The sequence below is a fragment of the Simochromis diagramma genome, unplaced genomic scaffold, assembly GCF_900408965.1.
Source record: "Simochromis diagramma unplaced genomic scaffold, fSimDia1.1 OVJJ01000322.1, whole genome shotgun sequence".
Taxonomy (NCBI): domain Eukaryota; kingdom Metazoa; phylum Chordata; class Actinopteri; order Cichliformes; family Cichlidae; genus Simochromis; species Simochromis diagramma.
This window is the reverse complement of record NW_024386731.1, coordinates 1,206,981-1,218,976: the sequence shown is the minus strand read 5'-3', so window position 1 is coordinate 1,218,976 and position 11,996 is coordinate 1,206,981. Positions and strand designations below refer to the sequence as shown.

Genomic DNA, 11,996 nt, shown 5'->3' with positions numbered 1-11,996 from the left:
ATAGAGCAAGGTGCTGGTGAAAATTCTCCATAAGACCCAGTGACAGAAAAGCCTCATAAGAAACTGGGTCTGTTGTCAGCTGTGGCTGTGGCTCAAATAGTAAAGCGAGTTGGAAGGTTGGTGGATGAACCCCTTGCCCCTCTTGTCCTGTGTCAAAGTATCTTTGAGCAAGATGCTGAACCCTGAGTTGCCCCCAGTATGTCCAAAAGAGTATATGCATGTGAATGTTAGGGTATGAGTGACTGTGTTACTCCCTCTCCATGGCAACCAGGGGACCCGGGGGATTGAATCCAAAGCTGGTACAGCTCCACCCTCGCTGGGAGACAGACTGACCTGTACTTTGATTTTTCCCCCTTTTTTGAACATACTGCACCCTCAGTTTTATTTATGTCTGTGACAGCGTTGTTCTGCACCTCTTTGTGCAGGATGGCTCGACACATCGGCGCAGTTGGCAACAACTGAGGCAAAACACTTTTTATCGTAATGTCTCTGTGGACCCTGCTGGTGGGACACCTGGTCCTCAGGTGCCTGGAAAGGAGGACCCTTAAAGCCTACATTAGCTTTTTCTCAATTCAGGAGCTGCATCCTTCGGGGGACCCGGCCTTCACAGTCTACATGGGCCAAGTCCTCCGAAGACTGAGAATGCTGGAAGTGAGTGGCTGTGAAAGGGGACGGTCTAGCCTTCAGATTTGTGTCACCAGCTGTCTCAGTGGAGTTTAATAGACTCAGCCGTCTGCTCCTTGTTACTTAAAATATAACAGGACACTGGAGTAAATTCTCTACCAACTCCAAAAGTAGAAAAGTTGTAACACTGTGTAAAATATAAATAAAAACAGAATACAGTAATTTATGATTATAATTTCTCATTTTGAATTTGATGGCAGCGTCAGCTCTTCGAAGTTGGGGTGGGGAGAACAAAAAGCTGGAAAAGTAAGTGACATCAAAAGAAATATCTTTTGCCATTGATTAAGTTAACTGGCCAGGTCAGTGACATGATTGGGTATAAAAAGAGCAGCTAATGCATAATTTATGGTCCCAGAAACACGTCTGTCTACATACATGTTCTAACAGCAAGAGCAAGCTGTTCACCCACTTCAGATGTGCTCCCATGAAAGCCTTTAAGATCCTAATTGTACATCGCTGGGAGCAGATGTAAAACTAAATACAGCAAGAAAGGCATAGACAGCATCTGTCGTGGACATTTTTTCATTACAATTAACAGTCAGTTTCACTTCAGCTCTCCAGGTACTTTCGTATATCTTCCCTCTTCACCGCCCTGGCTGCTTACTTTGTACAGCACAAGCAACAGTGGCCCACAGACTATTCATACAAATTGTCATATACAGATAACATTGTAGCAACATTTAGTCCTATTGAAATTCTTAGACGCGTGTCCCCCAACTTTACATTGGTAAAAATGGTAAATGGCTGCTTTACTCAGTCCCTAAGGACCCCAAAGCACTTCACACTACATTCAGTCATTCACACACTGGTGATGGCAGCTACATTGTAGCCACAGCTGCCCTGGGGCACACTGACAGAGGCGAGGCTGCCAGACACTGGCGCCACCGGGCCCTCTGACCACCACCAGTAGGTAAACATGGGGTTAGTATCTTGCGCAGCCTGGGAGCGAACCACCAACCTTCTGATTAGTGGCTGACCTGCTCTGCCACCTGAGCTACAGCCACCCCATGATACATGAACATATATAAAGTAAACAGGTATAGAAAACAATAATAATAATACTAAAATTAAAAATGTAATAAAAATACTAAAAGTGTTAAAAATGATAGAGAATTTAAAACAAATAGTTTAGCATTTACAGTTTGTGCAAAACTGTGCAGTGAGCATTCAAAGTGGCATTGTTTAAAGTGACAGTGTGTAGAGACAGTAACTGTAGTGAGTGTGTTCAACACAGTAAAGCACTGTGTTGTACGGATACACAGTGGCTGTGGTGCTCATGCTCAGATTTAGGTTTTATCAAGTCTGGCAGAGATGAATTTGTATTCCAGCTGATGATGCTTAGATTAATTCACTGAACTCCAGCTGTACACTGTCAAGTGTAAAGACAGTATAAACTGTATAGTGTCAGTGTGGGGGATGAAACTGCTGACATCTTGTTAAATTCAGTTGTTTAAGGACACAGAGAGCAGCAGGTCAGCAGATTACAGCATGTGCATAAAGAAAATCTACAGAAGCCCACAATAGAAATTACTGGGAGTCGATCCTTCTCCCTATGTGGAGCCATTACAGCCAGTGTTAGGGTTTTCTGACCTGCTGAATCCTACTTGGAAATGCAGCTGGAAACCTGTGTGCTTATTGCAGCAAACACAGCAGTCTTCTCTCTGTGTGTTTTACTTTATAAACTGATTTATTGTAAAGAGCAGCACGATTGTTAACAGAGGGAGAATCCATTACAGTCACAGCTTGTTGTCTTTAACAGTCTCAATAATTTTGTTTGTTGTTTGTGTGGATTTCTCCGAAATTTGTGTTGAGTTATTCACAGTCACAGTATAATAAGCAGTTGTGACCACAGCCAAATTGGCCAGCAGGTGTCACTGTGGAGATGGGTTTCATCTCCACGGGATAGATGAGATGGAGGCAGGTGATCCGCTGTGGCGCCGCCACAAGAGTGAGTCTCGCTTATTTACACGAGGAGAAGCCTCCAAATGTCTGTACTGACACAACCTAAATCACTATATAGTAAAAGTAAAAAGAAGGCCTATCGAATCACGTCGCTTTTAAATCCTTTAAAATCAAAACATTGTTTTTCAAAGTTCCATTGGTATCACGGAACTGTTGTATTTAAGCCCAGTTTCCGACCGGAGAATAATATTGGGAACACGAAATGGCGACTTTCTTGTTTCGCATAGGACGATTGGGTCCTCTCAAGGTAACAAGAACTGTACTAGCTCTCAGTGTTTTACTGTATCGGTGTCGTGTTTAGTTGTACTAGTACAGATACAACACTGGGACTCAGTCACATCAACGCTGGCGTCTGTAGTACAGACCAGACGGCAACTGTCGGAACAGGACAGGCCAACCGCAGCACCGACACATGACCCTGAAACTGTCACAGTTCCAGGTCACATCGTTTGTTCCTGTTGTTATTGGAAAGAGGCGAACTACTTTGAAAAAGGGGAAATAAATGATCTCTGTGCTCTGATAGTTTAAGCCGGGTTTTATCACGGTTAGGACTGATTTTTTTCTTAGGGTGGATGGATTGCACAGCATACAGGCACAAAACTGTATTGTTGGTGGCTGATGGCTCCTGTCAGATGATGATGATGATGGTCCTCACGTACTTTTTGTCCCTTGGTCCAAAATGTGAACATCGGCATCCTTTATGTGCAGGTGTACAACTGAGTCTTACGCTGTGGCTCTTCCATGTTGTGGGATGGCTGTTTGGTTTCTCCTTTGTAGAGGTCCCAGCATTCCCTGCTGCACTTGACTGTATACATGTTTTATACATGCTTGTGTTTGGGAGTGTTGGCCTTGGGACCGACTTTTAGAACCCTTCCCAGGCGTGTCAGCCCCAACTCACACCTTTCCTCGGTGACTTGATAAAATAGGTGATAAACGAACATAATAAAGCTAAAATGTCTTCACAGTCTGTTTTCATGAATAGATGAATTTACTCATCAGGCATAACATTATGATCATTGACATGTGAAGTAAAATTTTGATTTGCTGATCTGATTTGGAATATATTTGGGAGTAAGTGGACATTTTCTCCCCAAGGATCATGTGTTAGAAGCAGGAAGAAACAGGGAAGCGTGAGGATTTGAGTTTGATAAGGGCCAAAGTGGGATGGCTAGACGACGGGGTCAGAGCATCTCCTAGTGTGACGGCAATGTGATGCTTTGGGTAAAGTTCTGCTGGGAAAACGTGAATCTTTGTGGGTATTCTCTGATGGCCGAGGTAATGCATGCTGCCACGGAGCAAAAAGGTTCAGAAATGGTTTATGGTTCACAACAATGATTTTGAGGTGCTCACTTGGCCTCCAAATCCCAAGATCTCAGTTCAGTCGAGCATCTGTGAGACGTGTAGGACAAAAAAGTCAGATCTATGGAGGTCCCAGCTCGCAGCTTACAGGACTTGAAGGATCTGACATGTTGGTGCCAGATTCCACTGCGCACCATCAGGAGTCTGGTGTAGTCCATGCCTCGGCCTGAAGTCAGGGTTGTTTTGGCAGCTGAAGGAGGACCAACACAATGTTAGGAAGATGATTATAATGTTACAGTTGATCAGTCTAAGTAAGAGTGCTCAAAACGAGCAGTGTGTACAGTTTAGGTCAGAAGTTTATATACGGTCATCACTGGGCATGAATGTCACGCTAATTTGACTTGTTCTTTTTTCCAGGGTGGAATGATTGTACAGCATATATCTTTAATGGCTTTAAAGTTTGAATTTATTTTGGATTTTCCATACACAGTGTTTGTATATATTCAAGCCAGTATGTATATTTTTGACTGACACCTCAACCAGATGCTTTTGGTAGTCACCAGTAAACCTCTGGCATAATTCTGGCTGGTTATATGACCAATCTTTCTGGTACAATTGGTAGAGTTTATTTAAATTGGTTGGATTCCTGGGATGGATCCAACTTTTAAGTGTAGTCCACAAATTTTCAATAAGATTGAAGTTGGGATCTTTGGGAAGGACATTCAGTAAGGCTGCGTTCACACTGCAGGTGAAAGCGCATCAAATCCGATTTTTTTTTTTTTTTTTTTTTTTTTTTGACCCTATGCGACCCATCTATCCGATCATGGTGTGACAGTGTGAACGGCACAAATCCGATCTGGGTCACTTTCGTATGTGGTGCTGAATCCGATACATATCTGATGTTTCAGAAAGCGACTGCTGTTTGATGGTCATGTCGCATTAAATCTTTTACGTCACTGACACAAGACAGACGCTAATTATCGCGAATGCTTCCTGGCCATCCAGCGTAGATGTCAGTGAAACTGTTGGGAAGACAACGTTGGAGAAACATGAACATTTTATTTGTCCTGTATAATCTGCAGATTCTGACAGAAATCTGCAGCTATCCTTTGAAGCACCGCTCCTCTAAAACAGCAATAAGGATCATTATTAGGTTATTTACATTATTATGTAAATAACAAAATAACTTAAAGCAAAAACTGGGAAACGTAAAGTCCGAAGTCTTTACATTAAGGGCCATCAGTCAAACAATACTGTTGCTCTGGGTCTAAACAGAGCGTGTTGTGTGTGACATCTTCTTTTGCGCATGCGGCCGCTTTGAGCGTTCACACTAGAGCGCGTTTGCTGTCGCATTTTATTTGTAGTGTGAACAAGCAGACAAAAAAATCGGATTTGATCAAAAAATCAGAATTGAGCATCAAGACCTGCAGTGTGAACGTGGCCTCAGTGTGATGTTAGCCTGCTCTATCCATTCTAAAAACACTTTGATGTGTGTTAAGGATCATAGTTTATTCAGATGTGTTGCAGCAGGGACACATTTAAACGTTTTAGGACTCCGGCCCTCGAGGGCTGCAGTTTGACACCCGTGCCCTAGTGTGTCCAAGTTTCAGGTGGTTTGAGGTGAAGTCGGAGAATTTGGAGGTAGACCAGAGGTTTCTTAATAGGTCAGCACCCTCTCAGACCATGACAATGTAAAACTCACTTCACGGTGGACAGTGTTGATGGTGTTCAGGCAGTTTCCTCTTCGTGGCAGACTTTAACATTGGTCAGATAAATAAATGCTTAGTGGTGGTGGATGCAAAAATGGTGCAGATAGACTTAAAGTGACTATAAAGAAGTTAATGTGTGTCAGGTCTTTTCAGACAGGATTAAGAAAATAGGACACTGCGAGAACCAGTGAAATGATCACAAAAACGAGCCTGAATGTGTGGTTCTGTACTCTCACTGGACAATGTTTTGTTCTCTTCTGCAGCGTCTCCAGTTGGAGAACTTGGGAATCCTGAGGACTTCTCCAGCTGCTTCGTTCTGCACCAAGACTGAAAAACCAGCAAAACCTGGGAAGAAGACCAAGACTGCAGGCAAGAAAAAGACCTTTGGGTTCTGTTAACTGCTTTACGCTGTGGCTTTTTAAGTTGTGCTGGGTGGTTGCTTTTGTTCATTCATACAATAATGAATATGTGCACGATGAGTATATGTGTACTTTCAGTTATGATGCCTTTAAAGCGTAACATGCACCTCTTTCCACAGTGAAGCTAATGTGCCATATGATTTTTACATTTTAGAGCATGTGGTACATTTGAATCATTTTAATTGAATTCACTAGAAGTCTGTAAGGGAGAAAGCTGCTGCTGTTTTACTCTGTGACATGTTGTTAGTTTTGTGGTCCTTCTGTCTAATAGCCAATTTTCTAAATTTGTACGAAGCTATTCTGAATGATCTTAAACATGTTATTTCTTGATAATCAACATTCCCCGTCTCCTATTTTAGTGTAGAGATGCAGACTTTGGGTCGTCCCTCTTCTCTTCAGTGTTCATGCCTGTTTTAACGTTGTGCAGCTTGAAGCCCTAAAAATCCAGTATTTGTTTGCAGCACGTACCTGCTTAGAGATTCTCTTAATTCTGATTCTTTTGATGATACCATGAACTGCAGCTGACGCGATATCAAAGTCTCCATAATCTTACGTTATACTGAAATCGTTCCACAGTTTGCAGAGGCAGTTTTTAGAAGTTGGTGATCATCTGTTCATCTTTGCTTCTTTAGAAATTCGACCTCATTAAGATGCTCTCTTCAATCATGTCACTGACCTGTTGCCTGTTAAACTAATCAGTTACAAAATGTTTTCCCTGCTATTTCTTTTTTTAGTAACACTTTTCAAAAAAGCTTATATTTTTCATAAAATTGTAAGATGTGTCAGAAAACATATCAAATGTTTAAACGATGTTCTGTTACGTATACAATAGGTTTGTGAGGTAACAGTTCCAGATTCTGGGATTGGGGAAGTGCATTTGATTCAAAGTGGGATTTAAAAGTATCTAAGAGGAGTTGTGAATGCACACCCACAAATCAAATTGAATATATTATTTTATTATTTAACTGTTCATGTTATATTTACCATTTTCTTCAGCAACAGAGGCTCCAGATGAGAGAGCAAACCTGTTAGCCTACAAGACAGCAGTTGCCTTCCCAGTTAGACTTTCAGGGTCTGGATGTTTCCCAGCACAGTCTGTGGATGGAACGGGACCAGCGGTTGTCTCCACTGCAGAAAGCATTGTAGCTGCACAAGCCATCACTCCTGTTACTGCTGCCAGTGAGCAAGTAGCTGCTGAACCAGCAGCCGACTCCGATTCAGACTCTACCGACTCCGATTCAGACTCTACCGACTCCGATTCAGACTCTACCGACTCCGAATCAGACTCTGACTCTGAGGATGAGAAGAAGAAAGAAATCAAGGGCTTTGCACCAGAGGCAGAACCCCAGAGGATCACAGTCACAGGAGTAAAGGCAGGCACTATCGAAGCTCAGAATGAATATGGGGCTCCTATCACACCTGGTGTAGAAACACCAGCACCCTTAGGAGCAGCTCAAGCTACAGTGACTGTACCCAGTGTTGGTTTTGAGAAGCTGGTGAAGTCAGGCCCTGAAATCATCACTCGAGAGGTGACTGGGTCTGACGTTTCAGCCAAAACTGCTGCAGGAGTGACAAAAGATGCTGCATTTCCTGTTGATGCTCAAATAGAAGCTCCGGGCGAAGCCGTTGGTGAGGCTCTAACAGACCCAAGGTCTTCCTCTGCTGAAGCTGCTCCTGTGGCTGGAGGCGAAGCTGCTGAAGCTGGAGCAGAAGACGCCCGTCCTGCTGAAGCAGCTGCTGAAGCTGCTGCTGAAGCTGGAGCAGAAGACGCCCGTCCTGCTGAAGCAGCTGAAGCTGGAGCAGAAGACGCCCATCCTGCTGAAGCAGCTGAAGCTGGAGCAGAAGACGCCCATCCTGCTGAAGCAGCTGAAGCTGGAGCAGAAGACGCCCGTCCTGCTGAAGCTGCTGCTGTGGCTGAAGCTTCAGTCTGTGCAGGGAGCACCGAGGAGCAGATGGACATTGCTCCTATTGTAACTGAAACTGCAGGAGAGGAACTGCAGACAGAGGCCACAGCTGAACACTCTAAGGGTACACACTACACTACCCTGACCCTCAAATCTTTACCTCCCTCTCTTTTTATTTATGGCTCTTCTAGAAATGACCATTGTTTTTCTGCCTGTGCCTCCAAACACAGTCTGAGTGCTGTTGCTCTGCTAACCAGGCGGCAGCTTCCCTCACATGTAACAGTTCATGTTGTATTTTAAAAGTATCGTCCGTGTTTTCTATTTAATGGCCTCCTTTAAGCGTCTCTAGGTGTTGGTTTTATTATCAGAATGCTACTATGTTTAGCACCGTTTGTCCAAGACAAATTTCCCATGTGGGACAAGAAGATAAGAATAAACATTATTAACTTAGAAGTTACAGCAACTAAAGCAATATCTCTGATCCCAACATAAATAAGGGAGATGCAGTAGTTTAAACTTGTCTGTAATATTAGAGAATACTTTGGGATAGGCAGCTTGTTTTTCTCTGACAAACCCCAAAACACTGGCAACAATGATGTTCAGGTTAAAGACAAACGTCGGAGGTTTGTTGTTCCTGACATTAGAATATGCCAACTTTACACTGATGTTGATTGTTTTAAGTTCCCTGAAAGTTCTGCTCATCCACATAAGAGAACTGAAAAAGTAAACAATGGAGGTCATCTTTGCAGATTGAACTGCTTGCCAATTTAGTGCTGGCAAACAATAACAGGACTAGAAAGTAGACTGAAATCATCTCAGGAACATACTGTAGGCACATGAAAACTGGCACAATATCATGTTTGTGACAGAAACAAGCTTCATTGAGTTTTCTTCGTTCTTTCTGGGATCGATTATATTGGAGTGCATGATGCCAGATAGTGTTTCTGCAGCTCCTGACCCCTCCCACACCCTCTAGTCACAGAATGGCTAAAATGCTTATTTCCTGCTAATAACATTGAAGCGATCATATAGTGGACATATAGGGAACACAGGTTGAGCTGATTTCAGTTGTGCTACAGTGGTTACTGTACTCTAATGTGGAACACTTCTTTTTTCTTTTTTTAATATACACTGCCGGTCAAACGTTTTAGAGCACCACAGTTCTTCCAGTTGTTTGTTGCAGTTCAAGTCATTCAGGTCCAATGAACAGCTTGAAAATGTACAAAGGTAAGTGGTGAACTGCCAGAGGTTTACAAAAAAAAGTTACCCAAAACTGTAAAATAATGTACAGAATTATACACAAAGGCCTTTTTCAGGGAACACAACATAGGTTAACAATTTAAGGCTGTTGTGCAGCAAAGGAGGTTGATCAAGCCTTGAAAGCTGCTGCTACTAATTCCTACAGGTGTTCCAACCTTTCTGGATTACTTCCCCCTCTGCCTGCATAAAAGCAGTGTTGGAACACACTGTGGTACCATACCCTCGTGAGCATCAGTTGAACTGTATTGTACTGCTGAAAGTAGAGTGTTGCTACAAAAATAGCGAGAAACAGGCAGTTAAAAATGGAAGAGAGATGGACCATCATAACACTTAAAAATTTCTTCTACAGAGAAACTGCAAAGAAAGTCCAGGTGTCAGTGAGTAGTTTCTTTCACCATCCAAAGGCTCAGAAACAAACTGTGACAGGAAGAGGTCTGCAGACCCAAAGACACAACTGAATCAGAGGACAAGTTTCTGAGAGTTAATAGCTGTGTGATGGCGGCTCACGGGACAACAGCTCAATAGTAGTCGTAGTAAGCCCCAAACCCCATCGAGCTGGTTTGGGATGAACTGGAGAGAAGAGTGGAAGCAAAGCAACCTACAGGTGCGACATTTATGGGAACTTCTGCAACAGATATTGGAAGAACTTTGTGAAGAATATTTGATTTCTATTGTAGAGAGAATGCCACGGGTGTGTGCTGCTGTTCTATCTGCCAAAGTGGCTACTTTGAGTCAAAAGATTAGAATACATTTTACTCTGTAAATTGATTCTATGATTTGTTTTTTAACTCAAATTGCTCATTTGTACCGTTGTTTCATTTCAGAGTGCAATGAGACATTGAACTGCATAATTTCCAATGAAAATTGGGATGTTCTAAAACTGTTGACCGGTAGTGTATATCACGAGGTGGAATCTTTTAACTTCCTGTTATGCATGATAGAATCATTTTAAATTGGAATAAGTAGTTCTTCTCTAGTTGTGCTTTCTACTGTACACGCTGTGGGTCGATGCTTGTAGAGCTTTTGGGCTCTTTTCATCCATACTCTGTTATGCTACTGTTGGAGGATTTACTTGACTTGTATACTCAAACTGAAGTTAATTGTTGTGGTTTGTCATCAGATGAACTTACTTCTTGCATACTGCTACACTAAACCTGCTTGTGCAGTCTTCCTTTTGACTTTGTGACCAACTGAACTCTTTCACAGTTTGATTGTTCTTGTCCTAGGACTGCTAATAGTGTCTGTTTTCCCTCACAGAGTAGTTGACTGCTATTTTCTCATGTTAACGTCTGTTCACATGGGCTCATTTGCACCCTTATCTTTGTGTGTATGGAATGTGAGTTACAGGTGCCTGAGGTAATGTTAAGGTCACAGATCATTGTCCCTGGTGCATCAGTGGCTCATGATTGTAGTGTAGATGAATATACTGCTCTTCCCTAACAGCAGCTGGACGAGGAGAAGCTGGGAGTGGCTGCAGTTGGTGGGAGTACTCCAGGAATCAGGATTGCAGGCCCTTTTTTTTTTTTAAAAAACTGAGTCCCAAAAAAGAAGAGGAGTGCAAATCCTTTCAGATGATCCAACTACACAGCTGTTAGATGTGTTTGAAGTTGGAAGTGTCCCACACATCCCAAGACTGTATTCCTGCTTCCTGAAGTAACCTTCCTTCCCCACTCCTCACCTTGGTCATTAATTGCACCACTTGTTTATTTCACTTTTTGAAATCTTAGCTTTTGGTTTATCTGGAATCATATTTGTTAAGTGTAGGTGGAAAAACGTTTTTAATGTGTTTTCATTTAAAAAAGACAAACAAAACTTTACTGTCACAGCATGCTGGCAGATTTACAGGAAATCCCTCTCTCTTGTATCTCTGTTTAAGAGTAACATAGCGCTGTGCGGGTGTCGGACATCCCCCCCCCCCCCCCCTTTTTTTTTTTTGACTTGTTCCATTTCTTTTCTTACCTCTGCAGTATCACTCTTTCTCTATGATGGGCTGTTTTACTCTCTGGAAACATGTTTTTCTTGACATCCTTTTTCCAGTCACAAACATGATCCTTGATGCTCCTTATGCTAGTGTCTCCATACTCCATTGGGGGTTGCTGCCACTGTAAAATGTGGCCACAAACCTCCTTGTGTTAGCATGAGTAATGTGGAAATGTGCAGTCCCCTCAAAAAACTCTTACAAAACTGCATCTTTGTTCTCATTTTTAGAAATTATCAAATGTGGTGTGATGAAGCCCTTCAAGCAGCAGTTACTACTTTAAAATCAGTAACAGGGACACAGGACTAAACCTAGTACTGCATTAACTGACCTGGTTTTATTTCTGTTCCCAGACAAGACATTTTGTAAAGCTCACCCTTCTACCAGTTTTCTTACATCTTTCTTTCCCTCCCCCTCCTTACTGCAGAAGCTGCAGCCATGCCTTCGGAGCCAGAAGAACTGTTTGATAACAGCACTTACAAAAACTACCAGCACCACAGCTACAACCCCTACACATTTGCAGACCTGGATATGCAGATGGCCAAGTTTCGTCTCCCTCAGCCCTCCTCTGGCAAGCCTTCACCCAGGCACTAAAAAGAGCTGATATGACCATAAGTTATGGCTTAAAGATGACAGTGATGGCAGTGTCTCTTTTTTCATTGTCCCCCTACTTCTGTTGTTTTTAAAGTAAATCATTAAAGTCCACACATAAGAATTGAGGTCTGTTTTTTGCCTGACTTGGTTGTTTTGTCTTGTATAAAGCAATTGGTGTATAAAGAAA

At 42.5% G+C, this 11,996-nt stretch overlaps 1 protein-coding gene across 6 annotated transcripts; it reads left to right on the top strand.

Moving 5' to 3' along the window:
- The first annotated feature begins 2,527 nt into the window (after positions 1 to 2,527).
- ndufv3 (NADH:ubiquinone oxidoreductase subunit V3) lies at positions 2,528 to 11,934 on the top strand. 6 transcript variants are annotated; one of them, XM_040024719.1, is made up of 5 exons: positions 2,739 to 2,893; positions 5,918 to 6,023; positions 7,070 to 7,279; positions 7,322 to 8,101; positions 11,643 to 11,934. In XM_040024719.1, exons 1-5 carry the CDS (start codon positions 2,849 to 2,851, stop codon positions 11,807 to 11,809), a joined length of 1,308 nt encoding a protein of 435 aa, XP_039880653.1. In that variant the 5' UTR covers positions 2,739 to 2,848; the 3' UTR covers positions 11,810 to 11,934. The 6 variants fall into 6 exon arrangements, with proteins under 6 accessions (XP_039880488.1, XP_039880653.1, XP_039880571.1 ...); XM_040024787.1 differs by having other exon boundaries at positions 2,753 to 2,893; positions 7,070 to 7,821; positions 7,939 to 8,101; XM_040024852.1 differs by having other exon boundaries at positions 2,753 to 2,893; positions 7,070 to 7,866; positions 7,987 to 8,101.
- The last annotated feature ends 62 nt before the right edge of the window (positions 11,935 to 11,996 follow it).

What these genes read in the sequence shown, in the direction of transcription:
- ndufv3 (XM_040024467.1), top strand. Translation starts at nt 2,849, where the DNA reads ATGGCGACTTTCTTGTTTCGCATAGGACGATTGGGTCCTCTCAAG. An exon ending in GACGATTGGGTCCTCTCAAG is followed by an intron (nt 2,894 to 5,917) that starts GTAACAAGAACT and finishes TCTCTTCTGCAG; the next exon opens with CGTCTCCAGTTGGAGAACTT. An exon ending in GAAGAAGACCAAGACTGCAG is followed by an intron (nt 6,024 to 7,069) that starts GCAAGAAAAAGA and finishes CATTTTCTTCAG; the next exon opens with CAACAGAGGCTCCAGATGAG.